Consider the following 18,245-nt stretch of genomic DNA (forward strand, 5'->3'; position numbering starts at 1 on the left):
ACGGGCCCTTGTTGCCAGAGCACAAGAACGGATGGTCTCACGCCAGAGGCGGGCTGCGGCCTTGGACGCGCCCCTCGAGCCAACCGCAGGCCGCCTGCATGATGGCCGGCCGCGAGCTGGCTCGGGCCCATCGCGCCATTCATGACCGTACCGAGAGCGCCCCCCCCCAAGGCAGTCTTGGGTTGTGGTCATCCTGTTGCTGAGGCAGGCGGCCGTCGCCGATGTCTCGGGTTCTTCCATGCTGCGTCGTGAACCCGTCGACGTTGACGCGGGCACGTATGCAGTCATGCGGTGCGCTCTCGTCTTGCCGCGGCCGGCCGCCTACGGGGCGGCCTGGCGGCGCGGTACAGCTAGGTCTGGTGTCTGCCGCGGCACCTCTGGAGGGGATGCCCTACGGAGTACACCGAGCGTGGGATCGGCACTGGTCCACATGCAACGTCGGTAATGTCGGTGCTTGGAGCGATGGCTCAGCGGCCGTGATTTGCGAGCGAACGAGCTGTTTGGGCAGGGCCGCTGCAACGAGACATCAACACACGGCCGTCGCTGCTCTGAGAGGACATGCCGCGACCAAACGCGGGGGCGACTGCACACCGGCGGCCGGCAGTTGCTGCTGGCTTGCGTACTGGCAAGTCAGTCGACACGATCAGCCGACCGACGGTCGAGGCAAAGACACTGCCGCAGGCACGCGATGTTGCCATGCGATGCGATGCCATGCGACACCATGCTATGCCATGGCCGACGTGGCGACGCCAGAAGGGAGGGGCGTCGACGACTCCCTCTCGTTGCATATTCGCGGCTGGCTGGCTCATGGCTGTCGACTGCAAGCACTTTTGCTTGAGGTTCAGTCGGCTCCCTGTGGCTTGTCTCGGCGCCATCATCAAACCAACAACAAGGCTCGACGCGTCTGGGCCCGCCGCCTACCAGGCTGGGACGTCGGTTGGAAAGGCTCGTCGTTGGACGTCGTCTCCCGGCGCGGCTTGCTCGCATTCGCTGAGCCCATCGTGACCTGGTCGCAGTCGAGTCGACGCCACTCATCTATCATCGGCAAGGCGGCAACAGCAGCTCGTCCATTCAGCGCATGGCCGTGACACTGCTCATCCATGCCGACCAAGGGAAGCCGTCGTTGTCGTTGCCGCCCGGCGACGTGATTCATCTGCCGCGGTGCCGCGCCGCTGATTGGATGGCGGCGCGTCGGGACGGCCGCAGGAGACACCGGCCCCGGGCGCCGCACGCCCGCCCGGACGCGCGCGCGCTGACTGCCCGAGCGACACACGGCGCATGTGCCGAGGCTAGAAGGAATATTTGGCGGCACGGGTGCTCCCGCCGCGGCCGCTTCAGGCGACCGACCGCCAGCGACGCCAGCCCGGGGCGGCCACCTAAGGTAGGTACCCTCCACTACTCCCTCCCACCTTCGGCTTCGGTACGCAGCCCTGGGCACGGACGCCCCGCCCCCGCCGCCTCCAGCTCCTTCGGCCGCCGCCGGATGGAAGCCTGGCGTCCACTGGATCGAACCCCGCCGCCCCGGAGCTGCACTGCTGAAAGCCCCTCGCGAGAGCCCGCCGCCTGTGGACCGACATCACTCGTCCATCTGCAACCGCCCGGCGTCTGCCATGTTTCGCGCCAGTCTCCCGCGCACAGCTCTCGCTCTCGCTCTCGCTGCTCTTCCCAGACGAGCCGTCCCAGCCCCCCTCGCCGCCGCGCCGCCACGACCAGCCGCCGCCTGCCGGGCCACGTCGCGCGCCATGGCCACGTCCACGGCATCTAATACTACTGCGCCCGCGATGATCCCGCAGGACGCCATCGCAGAGCTGCAGCGGTACACGGCGTGCGACGTCTCCGACGCCCTGCTCAAGCTCAACGTCCCCGGCGCGGGCTTCGTCGCCGACCTCAGGGCCTATGGCGGCGCCCCGGGCTCCGACGCCGATACCTCCTCCGCCGTCACCGCCGCGCCCGTCTCCACGATCCTCTTCGCCGCAAAGGGCGGGCCCCCGCCTGCCGAGCCGCCCGTCAGCAACGTGCCCAAGGACGCGCACTGGGCCGACCTCGCCCGCGAGGGCACCCTCGTCTTCATGCAGCAGCCGCCCGGCCAGACAAACGCCGTCTGCGGCGGCATCATGGCCCTGCGCATGAAGGTCCGCGGCGTCAGGGGCATCGTCGTCGCCGGCCGCGTGCGCGACCTGCCCGAGCTGCGGAGCACCAACCTGCCGGTGAGCCTGCCTGCCTTCCCGCATGCCTGCCTTGATTCCTCACTTGATCGTCTGCTCCATCACCCACTGCTCGCCGCCGCCTGTCTTCCTCCCTCCCTCTCCCGCATCGCCGTCCGCCCCATGCACACACAGACACATGCCCAGACACACAGACATACATACACATCCAACCCCCCCTCCCCCCCTCCCGGCTGACGTGCTCTCTCTCTCTCTCTCTCTTCCCCACGCCAGATCTGGGCCTACGGCACCTCCACCGTCGGCTCCGGCGGCGGCAGCGTCCCCTGGGCCCTCGACGCGCCCCTCTCCATCAACGGCACCGCCGTCCGCCCCGGCGACGTGGCCCTGCACGACCCCGTCAACGGCGTCGTCGTCGTCCCCCGCGACAAGCTCGACGCCGTGCTGGAGCTGCTGCCGCGCCTGACGGCCGCCGACGACAGGGTCAAGGAGGACGTGCTCAGGGGCGTGTCCGTGTACGACGCGTTTAAGCTGCACCGGGGTTGATGCCGTCACGGTGTTGATGCGCACGGGGGTTCCTAAGCCGCCTCGGTTGATTGACGCTGTCACGGTTGACGCTGTCACGGTTCGATGCAGCCACGACATAAAAGACAAAACCGTCAGCAGCTGCTCTGCTCCACCACACACGTCAGCAGAGAGGAGGGTGCGTATGTTTCATGTAGGAGAGGCTCTCAACGGTAACTACTGTAAAGGGAAAAAAAAGGAAAAAAAGACGGCTGCGGCCCACGCAGCTCGTCATGTCGTCAATTCATCTCATGCAATCATACAGAGCAGCGACGCCCATGAGTATAGACAATGCGAAAACAAAGACCGAAACAAGAAAACAAGAACACCCATTGATGATTCGTCGCCCTCCCTCCCTCCCAAAACGTGTCCCCGGCGGAGCCTGAGCCAAAGAGACAATCGCCATGCCGAGACCCAACAACGTCTTCCATGATTCTGTATGTGGAGGGGGAGGGATCTTGGAGCGGTCCTCTCACCACCAAACCTGGAGAGCTTGTTTCTGCTCCTCTTCCCCCATCTTCAGCCCCCCCGCCCCCTTCCATGCTCTCTGTCCCTGCGTTCTGCGCTCTGCATTCCGCGTTCTGTGTTCTGTGGCACATCATCTTGTGTCCGGCCCGGCCTGCTGCCTCCCTCACAGCCAGGCGTCCTTGTCCGCCGACGCCAGCCCCAGGTCAAGCTTGGGCATGTCTAGCCGGGGCGCGTCCTCGACCTTGGTCTTCTGCCCACCACCACCACCACCTCCTCCGCCGCCGGCGGTCTTTCGGGGCGATGCACGCGCCTCCGGGGGCGGGCCGAAGCGCACGTCGCGCACGTCCCACCCGTCCTCGGCCGCGGCGGCGACCCACGTCCGCAGCGCCGTGTGGACGGAGCCGTAAAACTTCTCCTTGCAGAGCCGCAGGCTGCCGCCGAGGCAGCGCTCCCAGCCCGAGATGCGCAGCTCGCCGCGCAGGGCGTTGCGCCGTGCGGCCGTGGGCGTGCACGCCAGCACCGCGTTCATCAGATCCAGGTGCGACGCCAGGTAGTTGGTCGCGTCCCACTCGACGCCGCCGACGTAGGGCGCCGCGGGCACGGGCGGCCGCTCCGGCGGGAAGTGGCGGAGCATGTAGGCATACGATGGCTGCTCCTGATTCTGATTCTGCACCTGCTCGGCGCTGTTGTTGTCCGACGCGAGGGCCACCACGTTGAGGTTATGGAGAAAGATCCAAAACACCTCCTTGGTGACGCTGACCACCTCCTTGCACCACACGCGGTACGGGCGCTCGCGGTGCATCTCGAGCACAAACGGCAGCGGGCGGTCGCTCTCCTTGGGATCCGGGTCGCGGAGGTGCCGCAGCACGCTCGTGGCACGGCCGATGCGCTCCGCGGGGGCCGCCGACTCGATGTAGGTGAGCAGCACCGACGTGATGATGTTGCGCGTCGTGAACTCGCTCGGGCCCTTCTTGTCCGGGTCGAAGAGCATGTGCAGGAGCTTGGGGAACAGGTCGTGCTGCACCGAGTGCAGGTGTTCCACGGCGCGGGCCGTCGTCGACAGCGCCTTGAGGCACAGCAGGTTCTCGTGGAGCAGCGCGTCCTCGTGCTCCTCTCTGCGTTTCTCGTCAGTAGCAGTCCCCTAGACGCCCCGCGGGAAGAAAGGCGGGCTCCTTCATACCTCCACTCCACCTCCATGATGCGGTTGAGCAGGCCGACAATCTCCCTCATGCCGCCTTGCTGGATAAAATCCTCGATCCACGACACCGTCTCGTTGCGGAGCAGCAGCCGCAGCTTGTGCAGCTTGCCCACCTCGACCAGCTGCGGCTTCTGCACCTTGCGGAGATATCCCACGTAGTCGCCGGGCCCTTGCTGGAGCTTAACCTTGGCAAGGAACCCGCCGCCCGACGAGAAGCTGCCCGACGACGCGGGCCGATCGCTCGCCACGCTGTCCGTCGACTTTGACCGGAAGTGGCGGCCCAGCGTGCCCTCGCCCTTGGGCTTCTTGGACGAGGATCGCTCCTTTTTGCCGCGTGAAAAGGTAAAGCTGCGGCCGCGGCCGCGCTTGGGCTTCTCGTCATCGCAGTCGGACCCCGTGGGCGTCGCCGCCGGCGCGTCACTGCTGGCGTTGCTGTCGAGGGTGGCCGAGCGCTCCGCCGTGGCCGCGTGCATCTCGGCGCGGTCCTGGTGGATGAACTCGAGCTTGATGGCGGTGCTGAGGTTCCGCATCTTGTAGCGCTGGTTCTCGGGGATGTTGCGTCGGTCCAGGAGGGCCTCGAGCTGCCGGTTGAGCTCCTCGGTGTCGCACTCGGGCTCCTTGGGGCGCGACTCTGCGGACCCGGTGCGGCCCGTCAGGTTGGCAAACGCGCCGAGCACCTTGCCTCTATGCAGGTGGCTCGTCGGTTTCCCCGTGGACGGCTGCCGCGCGTCGGGCTCGCCATGCATCCTGGGCACGTGGAGCGACTGCGGACGCTCCTTGACGATGGGGCGGGGGCTACCAATGTCTACGGACGAACGCACCCGCTGCTCCCGCTGGGACGTCGCGTCGGACGTGAACTGGGCGAATATGGGGGGCGGTAGCATGGCGCCCGTCGGCTCGTCGGGCGTCCTGTTCTCCTTGTCCTTGGCGGCTCGGGCCTCGTCGTCGGTGGCCAGCTTGTAGAGGTTCTTGAGCGACTTGGGCCGGGACAGCAGGCCGACCAGGTTGGCGCCGGGCCGCGGCTTCTTGGGCTTCTCGGGGGAAGGGTCGCGGGACCGGGCGGGCTTGAGGGAGATGTTGCCCCAGGTGTACTTTGGCGCGTCGTCTCGGGCCTTGCGGGGGGATCGGGCGGGCTCTTGCTGGTTCTGCTGGAGCTCGCCGAGGGCGGGCGGGCCGTCGAGCTGGCCCGGGTTGCCGGCGCCCATGGTGAGTGTGTGAAACGATGACGATGACGTTTAGGCGTTTCGAAGGCGGGTTACTGTGCTGCCGTACCCGAGTCAGCGTGAGTCAAAGGGAGGGTGGTGGTGTCGTCGTCACGCAGAAAGGACTCACGCGTCTTGGTTGGGGCCCGTTTGGATGGATGCAGCGGGCGACGCCACTCGCCGCGGGCCAGGAAACGGTGCGGCGGGGACGAAGTGGCAGGGAAGAGGGAAGAAGGCGTCCCAGAAGATGAAGCCCCAAAAGGGGAAAGACGAGGAGCGGAGAAGAAGAAGAGGAGGAGGAACAAGAAGAAAGACGGACACGCAACTCGCCGGTGAGGGCGGAAAAGGAAGGGCCTACGCGAGAATCATGAGCGGTCAAATGGGGTCCATGGCGAGCGGGTGAGCGAGCACACGCGGTGGAGCGAGCGGGTGGATGAGAGAGAGAGAGAGAGAGAGAGTTGACCGTTGCTGTTAGGTTGTCGTGTGGGGAAGCGGTTGGCTGTTTACACCCGACCTTTGCAGAACGTGGGCGTGCTGTAGTTACTGGGGGGGGCGCCGTTGCCGCGACGACCAGGCACGACGGGTAGGTGACTAGTGGACCTTTGTATGGAGGTTAGTTAATTAGTAGCTATCATCGGTGGCAGCCCGCCGTGAGTCCACTCCACCAGCTGCCCCGGCGGACCGTTCCATCGTTACAGTGGAGGCGTGACAGTGGATGCGACCCCCTCTGGCTCAAATCGACACCTGACTGCGCCCGTGGGCCACTCCGCCGCGCTCACCTAAAAGGCGCCCGTCACCTCCTCGATCGGGCATCCACCTAACAGCACAGTTCTCGAATATACTGTATAGGTATCTGTTTAGGTCATTTCACTGCCCGCCGTGCAACTCGACGCATCGATTGCGCAAACCACCCACCTCAGTTTGGGTCCGAAACACGTGACATGTATTGATCACCTCATCCGTCGTTAGGTGTTGAGAGGTGTTAGTCAGCCTCCCTGTGGGCCTGTGGACGCGTGCCCTTTGGGGCACACCTCCACAGGCCGCAGCCTTTGTCTTATTAGCCTCTCGATAGCATCATCTCCATTGAGCCTCACTTTGCTGTGCCTTCCTTTTGTCATTAGGTATTATAGAAGGATGGGCAACCTCGAGGCATAGCTAGCCTTGGCGCTCTACAGGTAATATTAGAGATGTCATGTAGCTCCCTAACTGGAGAGTCGGCTCCCTTTGCCATTGGAGCCATATACATCTCAACAATCATCATCCGCCGCCATCCAGGCCACCAGCGGCTGCAGCTTGTTCACCCATTCCTCCCCGTCTGGCGAGTAAGTTTCCACTACGGCCTCGTCATCTGGGTTCGGCTCTTCGCATCCCTCCTCCGCCGGCTGCAGCTTGTTCGCCCACTCCTCCTCGTCTGGCGAGGAAGTTTTCACTTTGGCCTGGTGATCTGGGTTCGGCTCTTCGCATCCCTCCTCCGCCCGTGTCGCCGTCGACCCCCCAAGTTTTTTTTCTCTCTGCCTACGCGCTCTTTCCTGTCGCCGTCTCTCTCGCTCGTACCAGTTCTGGTCCTGTTAGTATAATGTAAACACATGTTTCATAGGGGGAACGAACAGGAAAAGGAAAAGGAAAAGAGAAACAAAGACTTGAGGGAAAGGAACCCTAGCGCTTCGAGGTGAAAATTGGAGGAGGAAGGGGGGGTTGACGCAAGCTTACCGGGTCCTTGGGTCCCTGGACACAATAGCAGAGGGCAACATCGTGGCAATAGTCCCTGGCTCTCAGGATTTCCGGTGCCCTGGCCTGTCCTCGCATTAGGTCGAAGGCGGCCAATGAGAGCTGGTACTTCAGCCCTCTACAGTAAGCGAAGGGCGGGATGCATTTTCGGTACGGAGGAGGACCATCGCATACGAGCTGAAAACCGTTCTTGCTGATGTCGCCCTTATACGCGGCCACCGCGGGTTCAGCGATGCTGACGACGACGACGACGACTGCGAGCTGAGCGAGGCGCATCATGGCAAGTATGCAAAGTATCCTGGTTGGAAAGGGATTCAACTAGGCCTCGAGACTAGCAACGGTACATGGCCTCGCGTTCACTTAATATGTCGGGCCGTGGCCCATGCGGTGCACCCGGCACGTCCCATTTCGAACGCGGCGATGCCCCCCCCCTTTTTTTTTACGTCAACTGTCGATGGTCCACGTCCACTACCACTGTGCATGGATGAGGGGCGCGCCGCCTGATGTTGGGCGTGGGCTCGCGCCCCGGACCGCCCCTCGCGGCGGTTGCTCCTCACGCCGCGTGCGACTTGGAAACGCCCACTTCGAAACGCGCGCCGGCCTGTTTCTTTCGACAGCACATGGGCAGTCGATGGCATCGTCACCTTCATCTCTCATCGCATGATTACGAAATACGTATTGCGTGCTTCTAAAACGCCTCACCCGGTCATGCCATGCCATGCCATGCCATGCCCTGCCCACAGCCCGTGCCCTCGGGCGACGCCCGCCTGCTACGGCCCAAACTGCTTGCCCTTGTATCCCTTGGGCGATAAAATTACGTTATACTCGAGATCAAGCTCGGCCTGCGTGTCGCCCTCGAGCGGCTTGAAGTCGACGACAAGGTCGTCCTTGACGGCGAAGACAGTGTCCGTGGCCAGCCACGGGTCGTCCTTGGGATAGAGCTGCGTCGTGCAGCCCTTGAAGTCGGGGTGCGTGACCTGCGTCGAGGGCCTTGGTTAGCATGACATATCTTGTACTTTTGAAAAGTTTTCTCTCTTTTTTTCTCTCGGAGTTCAGGCCCGGTCTCCGGCATCCTAGGCGCACCCGCCCCCTCCCCCCCTCCCCTTCTATCTCTTCCAGGTCAGACGTACCATGATGTGAATGTGCGCCGGGCGCATGGGATGTCGGTCCATGAGCGTGAGCAGGTCGTAGCTCGGCCCGTCGGTCGGCAGCGAGTAGGCCGTCGGGTGGTAGCAGTAGAACCAGTACCGGCCGTCGTCGTCGGCGCGGAACTTGCCGCGCAGGTTGTTGGGCGTCTGCGCCTCCGGGTCCTGGAAGTCGTACTTGCCGTTGGAGCTGGCCTGCCAGATGTCGAAGACGGCCCCCGGGATGGGCTTGCCCGTCAGCAGGTCCGTGATGGTGCCGTGCATCTTGCACACGCGGCCGCCTGGCGCCGGGTCCTGGATGATGGAGCCGCCGTTTTCCCGGAACGGCGCGTTGGGCGACCAAAAGGGGCCGAGGATGGACGACGACGTAGGGTCGACGTCTCCCTCGGCGACGATTTTGTTGGCGATTTCATCGACGAGCCTGTGACGTTTGCCCAAGTCAGCGAGCTGGAGCTACAGGAGGGCGGAGGGGGAAGAAGGGACGCACGACTCGAGGCCGAGAATGTCGGACACGCGGTGCGCCTCGTTGCGCGTCTTGGTCGAACACTGGCCCACGGCGTTGATAAAGTGCACGCCCGTCATCCACTCGTCGTTGGTCAGCTCGACGTCGCGCGCAAAGTCGTGCAGGTGGCGCAGAAGGCTCGTGAGCAGCTGGCGGTTCCGCGGCGTGATGTTGGGGCCCATGGTGTCGATGACGTGCTGCGTGAACATGGGGTCGAAGCGGCTGCTCTTCTTTGCCGCGGCCGGCTGGCCGTCGACGGAGACTGCGGCGGGCGCCATTGTGCGATGCGATGCCCAGTCGGCCAGGAGAGTGAGTGGTGAGGAGGGCAAGCCTGAGTGGTGGGGGAGGCGATGTCTTGGACTGCAGTCAGGGCAGGAGTTGGAGGAGGAGATGGGGTCGGGTTGGGGTCAAGGTGCCTCGCCGTGACGGTGACGATTATGATGATGATGATGGGGGTGGTGGTGGTGATGGTAGTGATGATGTTGATCGTACTGAGTGATACGCTCAGGGCCCGGCCACGTCCGTCTTATACCCTGGGCGGATGAAGCTCTGCCGAGACCACCAGCCGAGCAGCAGATGGGTGGATGACCTTGGATGAACGTTTTACTGGCGGCGTCGCCATCCCCCCCCCACGGTCGTCCATCTCCAGCCGTCGCCGCCGCCGCCTCGACTCCGGGCGAGACGGGACCCCGCAGGCGGCCATCTGGCACCCGATAGGGCCTGGGGGGGATGGGCCCGCCAGCGGCGCCTGGGGCGTCCACCACGGGCGCTACGAACGGGGCTCCGTGGAGGAATGGGGCCTTGCTTGGGCCGGGCTGCTGTCTCTGGTGGCGGACGCAGCGGCGCGCCTGATGTCTGCGACACGGGTGGTGGGCTGATGGCGGGGGCGGGGGAAGGAGGAATGGTAGCAGGAGGAGGAGGCGGCTTCGGGAACAGCGCCGGCAAATATGGCTTCCCTGGTCAAACCAGGCTCATCCACCTTGTTTGGGTGGCTGCAGCGCCCACACGCGCAGTCGGAGCTTCTGGAAGATTTCATCCAGGGACCAGCCCGGCCTGTGCTGTTGCGTGCATGTGCTGTACATTGCACATGTACATACTGTAGGTACCTTGCTGTAATTCGTACGTACTGTACGAAGTACGGAGTAGCGGGGGCAGGGAAGGGAATGGAGGGGTAAACGTTTTGCCCCGCACCGCCATCACCCACGCCACTCCAGTGACTCCTCCACCACCACCCGCCGCCACTCCGTCTCCAACCCGGAAGTTGGAACCTCACTCGCGCACTCACTCGGCCGTCCCACGTCCCCCCTTCTTCCCCTGCAACCGGATCGAGGACCCCGGCACCCGGGCACGGCACCGCCATCTGCACCGGGAAAAGAAAAAGAAAAAAAGACGAGACGACGTCCGTCTGTCCGTCCGCAGCCATGATCTTTCGTCGGCGAGCTTGAGCCTCGTCCCGCATCTGATTTGGCTCGCTTCGAGCGTCGCGGCCGCCTCTAGCTCCTCACTCCTCCGTCGCCCCCCATATCGTCATCTACAACAGGCAGCGTCGACACCAACATCTCAACCATTCTAGCAACCGCCTCCCTGCAGAACGACAAGATGCCCGTCCACCACCTCATGGTCGGCACCTGGACGCCGCCCGGCGCCATCTTCACCTTTGCCTTTGACGACGAGGCCCTGACGCTCAAGCTCGTCCACCGCACGCCCATCCCCGAGGACGAGCCCATCTCGTGGATGACCTTTGACGTGCGTACTCCCATGTCCGCCTGACTGTCCGCCTGGCTCTCCAACCAACTAACCGGGCCTGCCTTCTTCTTCCCGTCTACCTAGCATGCCAAAAAGACAATCTACGGCGCCGCCATGAAGAAGTGGTCCAGCTACGCCGTCGAGTCGCCCACGTCCATCGTCCATCAGGCTTCGCACCCGATGCTGCACCACCGTGATTACCCCCCATTCTTCATTCTGCTTGCACGGCAGAAAGAAAGACGTCCTTCGCAACTGACCGGACCGCAGCCCAGGCAGCGTCCCCCGAGACCAACACGCGCGCCATCTTCCTCCTCGCCTCACGCAAGCCCCCCAACGCCGTCTACTGCAACCCATTTTACTCGCACGCCGGCCACGGCACCGTCTTCGCCGTCGACGCGCGCGGCGGCCTCGTCGCGCCGCCCCTCCAGCACTACGCCTACCAGTCCGACTCGGGCGTCCATGGCATGGTCTTCGACCCGGCCGAGGAGTACCTCTACTCGGCCGACCTCGCCGCCAACAAGGTCTGGGTCCACCGCCGCCGCCCTCGCGACCTAACGAGGGAGGGTGATGGTGATACTAATTCGCGCTCTCCGGAGCTCGACCTCGTCGGCGCTGTCGACTGCCCGGACCCGCGCGACCACCCCCGCTGGGTCGCCATGCACCCCTCGGGCCGCTTCCTCTACGTGCTCATGGAAAAGGGCAACCGCCTGTGCGAGTGCGCCGTCGACCCGGCCACGCGCCTCCCCGTCTTCGACGACGCCCGCGCCTGGCCCCTCATCCCGCCCGGCATCCCCGACCGCTGGACCCAGTACCGCGCCGACGTCTGCGCCCTGTCCGCCTCGGGCCGCTACCTCTTCGCCTCGTCGCGCGCCAACAGCTTCGACCTGACGGGCTACGTCGCCGCCTTCCGCCTCGCCGACGGCGACGGCCGCGTCGAGCGCCACATCTGCCTCAACCCCACGCCCACCAGCGGCGGCCACAGCAACGCCGTCGCCCCGAGCGACTGGTCCGACGAGTGGCTCGCCATCACCGACGACCAGGAGGGCTGGCTCGAGATTTACCGCTGGCAGGACGAGTTCCTCGCCCGCGTCGCCCGCGTGCGGGTGCCGGAGCCGGGCTTTGGCATGAACGCTATCTGGTACGACTAGTAGGGCAGGGACGCATAGACAGAGAGGAAGGGGAAGAATAGAAAAAGTACGTATGCGTAGCCGACGACGACGACGACAACGTAGACCAGGCCGAGCGCCTTGCGTTGCTGCCTAGAATCCCGCCAATCTACCACGTATACAGTAGTAGACCATCTGGCGCTGTACTTTTTGCGACCGTCCGCGCTGGACTGGTGACGTTTTACACGATTACAATTACATGATCAAGCTTTCCTTCCCTTTAGTCGTTCATTTCCTGTCCGCAACCTTTTTCTTGCCCTTGCTCGCGTCGGACCCGTACCCCTCGCCGTTACCGTTGCCGTTGCCGTTGACGCCACTCAGCAGCGGCGCCGTCTCGCTTTCGTCAGGTATCGTCGCCGTCGCCGCCGCTGCCGCCGTCGTATCACCATCGACGGGCTTGGACGTCGGCGGGTGCTGGTGCGGCTGGCCCGGCTTGCCGTTGGTGTCGGCGGGCACGAGCGTCGTGACGGTGAGGCCCTGCTTGATCTTGAAGACGTTGTTGCGCGTCATGTTGCGCGGGTGCGAGGCGAGGTTGGCGGGGCCGAGGCGCAGCTGCTGTTGCTTCATGTCGTTGAGCGTCGCCTTGACGGGGACGGTGCCACCACCACCCCCGGTGCCACCGCCGCCGTCCCCGCCGTTGGTCAGGGCGTCAGGGCCGGTCGAGCTGCGTCGCTTCATGAAAATGGCCGTCTTGGGCCGCTGCTGTTGCTCGTGTGCGCCCGAGTCGCTCTGCGCGCCGAGCGACCCCACCGTCACCGACTGCCCGTCTGGGTGCTCGGCGATGTCGACGAGGATGTCGCCCCGGTTCTTGGCCGCGAGGGCCGCCGCCGTGGCCGCCGTGGCCACTTCCGAGTGGCCGTGGACACGCCGCGCGCGGGGGGCGGGCGTCAGGCGGCGGATGGCCTTGTGCACGTCCACGTACACGTCCGACTCGTCCACGATTTCCCTGTCCAGTCATTAGCGACTGCGTACGTGAAAAAAGAAATAAAAGCAGAAAACAAGAAAAAAAAGGATGACGGGCAAAACTCACTCTCCAATGAGCTCCTCAATCACGTCCTCGAGCGTCACGACGCCCAGGGCGCCCTTGTCGGACCCCGGAAACTCGGAGACGAGCACCAAGTGCGACTTGCCCTCCTGGAAAAAGTTGATGATGTCGAGGCAGCTCGTCTCGGGGCGCGTCTCGACAATGGCGCCGAGCGGGACGTCGCGGACGGGGATGCGGTCCTCGGGGTCGTAAGTGATGAGCGTCTTTACGAGCAGCATGCCGACAAAGTCGGTGGGGTTGCCGGCGCGGTAGATGGGGATGCGCGAATAGCCCGACGAGAGGATCGTGTCCATGGTCTTCTCGTCGAGGATGTGGTCCTCGGCCAGGGTGAAGACGTCCTCCATGGGGGTCATGACCTCGGACACGGGCTTGTCCTTGAGGTCGAGCACGGCGGTGATGATAGTCACCTCGTCCTGGTTGAGGCGCTCCGACAGCTCGCCGAGCGACTTGTGCAGCGTGACGAGCGTCTTGAGCCCGCTCTTCTTGTAGACGGTGCCGTGGTCCTCGCCGAGGATCCAGTCGAGCAGCTTGGCCGTCGGCCACGCCACGGGGCCGAGCAGGTACATGAGCGCCAGCACCGGCTTGGACATGTAGCCGCCGATGGGCAGGCCGTAGCGGACGCAGATGGACTGGGGGACGATTTCGCCAAAGATGACTGCAGTTGTGTTAGCCTCCTCTCGTTCGTCCGTCCGTCAATCCGTCCGGTCTGTCTAGGTTCGCGCGCGCGCGCGTTCTGTGTACGTGTCGGCGAGGGGAATTCCATACCGATGAGCACGGTCGAGCCGACGACGGCCGCGACGCCACCGCCGAGGGTTCGGTCAAGGACGACGGGGAGCGACTCGTTGACGATGACGTTGGCTAGAAGCAGCGTCACCAGCACCCAGTGCTTGCCCTTCTTGAGCAGGCGGAGCACGCGGCCGGCGTTTTTGTGCTGCGGCTCCGTTGGGTCGCCCGACACGACCTGGAGGTAGATGCTGTCCTGGCCCATCAAGCTGTTTTTTCCCACACACCGTCAGCGCCCATCCCAGCCGCGTGATATACACAAGGACACCTACGCAATCGTCAGGCCGGCAAAGGCGCCGCCCAGCAGGACGAGCACCATGGAGGCCACGCCGAGCACCCACAGCGGCTGGCCCTCGCCGTCCTCGCCGCCGCCGTGCCCGCTCTTTGACAGCGGCGCGGCGGCGACGGTCGAGAAGCCCATGCCCAGCAGCCGTCCGGCTCCCAGCACGGCGGGACGCAAGCTGGCGACGCCGCCAGACGAGCCACCTCTTCTCCGCATGTCCAATGTCGTGGTTTGCTGTGTTGTAATTTTTCTTCCGCAAATTTTTTTTCGCCTTCCTTTCTCGGTTGCTCTTGTCCCCGCGTGCGCGATGACGGAGGTGGCGACGAGGCTGCAGTGCGTCGCAGCTGGGGAGCTACCTATGGAGCTGACCAGCGAAACTCGGGGTCGTGCCGCGGTCGCGCGTCGAATGGGCCCCCTCCCAGAGGGTAGAAGGGACAGAGCGCGAGGAGGGTGACGAGGAGGAGGAGGGGATTGTCGTGGCGGCGGTCTGTCGGTACGGTGAGCCTGGGTTGCGCAAAACCCGGTGCGGCCTCGCGGGGGGCGGGTGGGAAGCGTCGGGGCTTGTTGATTGCTGGAGGGATGGAGAGACACGGGCCCGGTCGAGGCTGCTGCGGGCAAGATGCAGAGAGCTCTGGGCTAGTGTTAGGTTTGTTGGCCCGAAGCGTCCACTGCGTGCGTGCGTGCCGGGAACGGCTAACGGTGGGGGCCGGGTTGGTGCAGGGTGGGACGATGACGCAGCGGCAATTGGCCGAGCCGCAGCGATGGCAGGCCTGGAGAGCCCTGTCGGGGGCCCTGCCCTGCCCAGCGGCAGCAGGTTGGGTGGTTGTTTCAGTGGGTGGGCCCGCCCGTGACTCTGAGGTGCCAGACCGGGGGGTACTTCGATGACGAGCAGCGGCGGCAGCGGGGGGCCAAGCCAGCTATGAGCCCAGGACGGGGACCCTCCACCGACGTCCATCTGTCCACCTCATTAGTACGCACGATGGAGGTACTATACCTCACTATTGATGGCGGACTGCCCTGACGAGGCGGTGGCCCGCGGGCTTCGAAGCATCACGGCGTCGGGTCTGGTCGGATCGGGTCCCTCGATGCTTGCGGAGCCTTTCTCAGGTTGTCGGGGTCCGTCCCGTCAGACATCAAGGTTCGTACTATACGCGGAGGCGCGGGGGGTGAAGCTCAAACCAAGGCAAAAGAAGGCCATGCATGGCTCGACAAACGACGGGGGAAAAGAAATCTCTAAAAAGGCGCGCGAACTCGCACCGCCGCCGCCACAATCACCACGAATTGTCCCAACCCGCGGCATTCTGTCCAGCGCCCGTCCCGGTCACGGCCAGGGCAGGCGGGGCTCCTGGTGCGTCGCCGGCGCATGGCCGGAAGGATTGATGGAATAAATGGTGGGTGCGTGTATGCTGCGTCTACAGGCCGATCCGCCGCCTGCCGTGCTGCTGCTGCTGCTGTTACCTAGTACTACAGTACTAATACTGCTGCTTTTGCGGCGGCGGAGAGGCAGGCACAGCCCACTGAGGTGGTATTCGCGTGGGATAGACTCTCGGCTGCCTGGAATGGCGCGATTGCGGTGGATCCGTGGACGACGTCGCACACACAACTTTCACGCGGGCGCTGGGCTGCGCTGGACGATACACGGCACGCGATAGTATAGTTGCGGATTTTTTGTGCGCCTGATGAACAACAGAGCGGCCGCCGTCGCTCGTCATTGACCTCGTAACAGCCATTGATCCGGGCCCATGGGCCCCCATTCCCCCCACACGGTATCATCATCATCATAACCATCATAATCATATTCCACTGCTTCCTGCTAGCCGCTATCCCCATCACAGGCGCACCAGGTTCACGTCCAGCACGCCGTCGGCCGCCCGCAGCCCCTCGAGCACGCTCTCGCCCACCTCGCCGTCGACGCCCAGGATCATGAGCGCCTCGTTGTCCTTGCGCCCCTCGACAGATCCGCCACTGCCGCTGCTGCTCCTGGCGTCGTTGCCATCGCCGCCCAGCCCCGCCACCTGCATGAAGCGAATGTTGATGCCGTGCGAGCCCAGCACCATGCCCACGCCCCCAATCTTGCCCGGCTCGTCGTAGTTGTGCAGGATGATGAGGGTGCCCTCGGGCGCAAAGGAGGCCTTGAACCGGTCCAGCTTGGAAATGTACACGCGCTTGTCCGACGCGTAGCCCTCTATCACCTGCTGCTCACCGCCGTCGTTGTCGCCGCTGCCGTCGCCGCCGCCGTCGCCCACGGACCGCAGCGTCACCAGGTTGGCGTAGGTGCCGGGCGAGTCGCGCGCCTGCGTCTCGTTGATGACGATGCCCTTTTCCCGCGCGATGAGCTCGGCGTTGACAATGTTGACGTTGGAGTCGCTGAAGGAGGCGACGAGCCCCTTGACGAGGGCGGCGAAGAGCGGCTTCGTGTTGGGCATGCCGGCCAGCTCGCCGCGGTAGACGAGCTCGAAGCGGCGGCCGCCGACCATGCCGCCCTTGGAGCGGACGTAGTGCTGGGTGTAGAGGCGGCCCATCTTCTCGACCAGGCGCACCGACGGCTGCAGCTTGGCGTACTCCTCGGGCAGGATGATGGGGGCGTTGACGGCGCTGGTGGGCAGCCCGCCGCGCAGGATCTCGAGCATCTGCTTGCACACGTCCATGGAGACGTTCTCCTGGGCCTCGACGGTGGAGGCGCCCAGGTGCGGCGTGGCCACGACCTTGGGGTGGCGGGCGAGGCGCGCGGCCGTGGAGTCGCCGTCCCCTGGGGGCTCCGAGGTGAAGACGTCGAGGCCGGCGCCGGCGATCCAGCCCTCGTCGAGGGCGCGCAGCAGGGCGGCCTCGTTGTAGACGCCGCCGCGGGCGACGTTGAGGACGCGGGCCGTGGGCCGCATGGCGCGCAGCTGCGGCTCGCCGACGAGGTCCATGGTGGTGGCCAGCAGCGGGGTGTGGATGGTGAGGAAGTCGACGGCGGGGAGCAGGTCGTCGAGGGAGGCGACGAGCTCGACGCCGGCCTGGCGGGCCATGTCTGCGCTGGCGTAGGGGTCCACGGCGCGGACCAGCATGCCCAGGCCCTTTGCCATGCGGGCGACGTTGAGGCCGACCTTGCCGAGGCCGACGATGCCGAGCGTCTTGCGCCCGACCTCTACGCCGACGAGGGCGCCGCGGTCCCACCGGCCGGCCTTGACGCCCCCGTCGGCGCGCCCGACGTTGCGCGCCGTGGCCAGCAGCAGCGCGACGGTGTGCTCGGCGGCGGCCAGGATGTTGCCCGAGGGCGAGTTGACGACGATGATGCCGGCGTTGGTGGCCGCGGGCACGTCGATGTTGTCGACGCCGACGCCGGCGCGGGCCACGACCCGGAGCTTGCGCCCGGCCCGCAGCACCGCGGGCGTCACCTTGGTCTCGGACCGCACGATGAGCCCATGGTACGCGCCAATGGCCCGCTCCAGCTCGTCGGCGCCGAGGCCCAGCCGGACGTCGACGTCGAAGTGGGGGGTCAGCAGTGCGAGGCCATCGGGCGACACCTTTTCGGGGACGAGGATGCGCGGGCGGGCGGACTCCGATGACGACGACGCGTCTGGCATGGCGGAGGGGGTCATATCGGGGGGCGGGTATGGCAATGGCAAGGGGGGAAGAAGGAGGAGAAGGGGGAGGAGGAAGAAGAGGAAGAGGAAGAGGACGGGCGACGGGCGAGTAGATGTAGTACGTCGAGTGTACAGCAGCAGCAGTCGAGCAATGGTGGCGCTCGTCTGCTCTCGGAGGTGGCTTACACGGCGTCCTGGAACGGGCACTACCTCGTACCTATGTATACTTTGCTTGCACGCGCGAGGTGAGGCAGGTAGTTTGCTGCCCAGCAGACTTTGGTACGAACCTTGTCGTAACTCACGTACTTCGTGCCTAGCGAGCGGACTAGGTTGGGAACCGCAAGAGGCAACCCGCCTCGGTACATTGACAATGCCACTACCACTACCGCCGCACGCTCGCGCTGCAGGCAGGCGGTGACACACATGAGGTTAGTACCTTATCCAGGTCGGCAGGCATGCTGCAGCGCAACGTTCATCATCAGGGTGCCGGCGATCCCTGCCATCCCTCCCAGCGACGATCCGGCGCCCGCAGCAGCACAGCACCGCACAGCGCACACATGCAGCAGCAGCAGTAGCAAGTCCCGCCGAGCTCGGGGGTAGTGTGTGAGGTGGTACCAGGTGGGCTGGGCGAGGTAACCACCCACGCGTCCGGCGCGTCGGCGACAAGGGAAAGGTGACTTTTTT

At 64.9% G+C, this 18,245-nt stretch overlaps 7 protein-coding genes across 7 annotated transcripts; 2 read left to right on the forward strand and 5 right to left on the reverse strand.

Moving 5' to 3' along the window:
• Positions 1 to 1,781: 1,781 nt before the first annotated feature.
• Positions 1,782 to 2,708, forward strand: JDV02_004557 (uncharacterized protein; the record flags this gene model as incomplete). The annotated part of the gene is made up of 2 exons (XM_047985784.1): positions 1,782 to 2,207; positions 2,439 to 2,708. 2 exons carry the CDS (start codon positions 1,782 to 1,784, stop codon positions 2,706 to 2,708), a joined length of 696 nt encoding a protein of 231 aa, XP_047841761.1.
• Positions 2,709 to 2,820: 112 nt separating this feature from the next.
• Positions 2,821 to 6,140, reverse strand: JDV02_004558 (uncharacterized protein). Its single transcript, XM_047985785.1, has 3 exons — positions 5,725 to 6,140; positions 4,375 to 5,650; positions 2,821 to 4,309 (listed from the first exon to the last, which is right to left on the reverse strand). The coding sequence occupies exons 2-3, from the start codon at positions 5,595 to 5,597 to the stop codon at positions 3,358 to 3,360; spliced, it is 2,175 nt and encodes a 724-aa protein (XP_047841762.1). The 5' UTR covers positions 5,598 to 5,650; positions 5,725 to 6,140; the 3' UTR covers positions 2,821 to 3,357.
• A 542-nt stretch (positions 6,141 to 6,682) lies between these two features.
• JDV02_004559 (uncharacterized protein) lies at positions 6,683 to 7,641 on the reverse strand. Its single transcript, XM_047985786.1, has 2 exons — positions 7,305 to 7,641; positions 6,683 to 7,153 (listed from the first exon to the last, which is right to left on the reverse strand). Exons 1-2 carry the CDS (start codon positions 7,599 to 7,601, stop codon positions 6,842 to 6,844), a joined length of 609 nt encoding a protein of 202 aa, XP_047841763.1. The 5' UTR covers positions 7,602 to 7,641; the 3' UTR covers positions 6,683 to 6,841.
• Positions 7,642 to 7,794: 153 nt separating this feature from the next.
• On the reverse strand, positions 7,795 to 9,844 carry JDV02_004560 (Catechol 1,2-dioxygenase). The gene is made up of 3 exons (XM_047985787.1): positions 8,955 to 9,844; positions 8,453 to 8,888; positions 7,795 to 8,299 (listed from the first exon to the last, which is right to left on the reverse strand). The coding sequence occupies exons 1-3, from the start codon at positions 9,245 to 9,247 to the stop codon at positions 8,093 to 8,095; spliced, it is 936 nt and encodes a 311-aa protein (XP_047841764.1). The 5' UTR covers positions 9,248 to 9,844; the 3' UTR covers positions 7,795 to 8,092.
• Positions 9,845 to 10,203: 359 nt separating this feature from the next.
• Positions 10,204 to 12,100, forward strand: JDV02_004561 (Carboxy-cis,cis-muconate cyclase). The gene is made up of 3 exons (XM_047985788.1): positions 10,204 to 10,715; positions 10,800 to 10,908; positions 10,983 to 12,100. Exons 1-3 carry the CDS (start codon positions 10,569 to 10,571, stop codon positions 11,861 to 11,863), a joined length of 1,137 nt encoding a protein of 378 aa, XP_047841765.1. The 5' UTR covers positions 10,204 to 10,568; the 3' UTR covers positions 11,864 to 12,100.
• Positions 11,829 to 15,429, reverse strand: MAM3 (cell agglutination protein Mam3). Its single transcript, XM_047985789.1, has 4 exons — positions 13,982 to 15,429; positions 13,692 to 13,918; positions 12,912 to 13,581; positions 11,829 to 12,827 (listed from the first exon to the last, which is right to left on the reverse strand). The coding sequence occupies exons 1-4, from the start codon at positions 14,206 to 14,208 to the stop codon at positions 12,110 to 12,112; spliced, it is 1,842 nt and encodes a 613-aa protein (XP_047841766.1). The 5' UTR covers positions 14,209 to 15,429; the 3' UTR covers positions 11,829 to 12,109.
• Positions 15,430 to 15,634: 205 nt separating this feature from the next.
• Positions 15,635 to 17,865, reverse strand: JDV02_004563 (uncharacterized protein). Its single transcript, XM_047985790.1, has one exon. The coding sequence runs from the start codon at positions 17,574 to 17,576 to the stop codon at positions 15,822 to 15,824; it is 1,755 nt and encodes a 584-aa protein (XP_047841767.1). The 5' UTR covers positions 17,577 to 17,865; the 3' UTR covers positions 15,635 to 15,821.
• Positions 17,866 to 18,245: the final 380 nt, after the last annotated feature.

The sequence above is a fragment of the Purpureocillium takamizusanense genome, chromosome 3 (genome assembly GCF_022605165.1).
Source record: "Purpureocillium takamizusanense chromosome 3, complete sequence".
Classification (NCBI taxonomy): domain Eukaryota; kingdom Fungi; phylum Ascomycota; class Sordariomycetes; order Hypocreales; family Ophiocordycipitaceae; genus Purpureocillium; species Purpureocillium takamizusanense.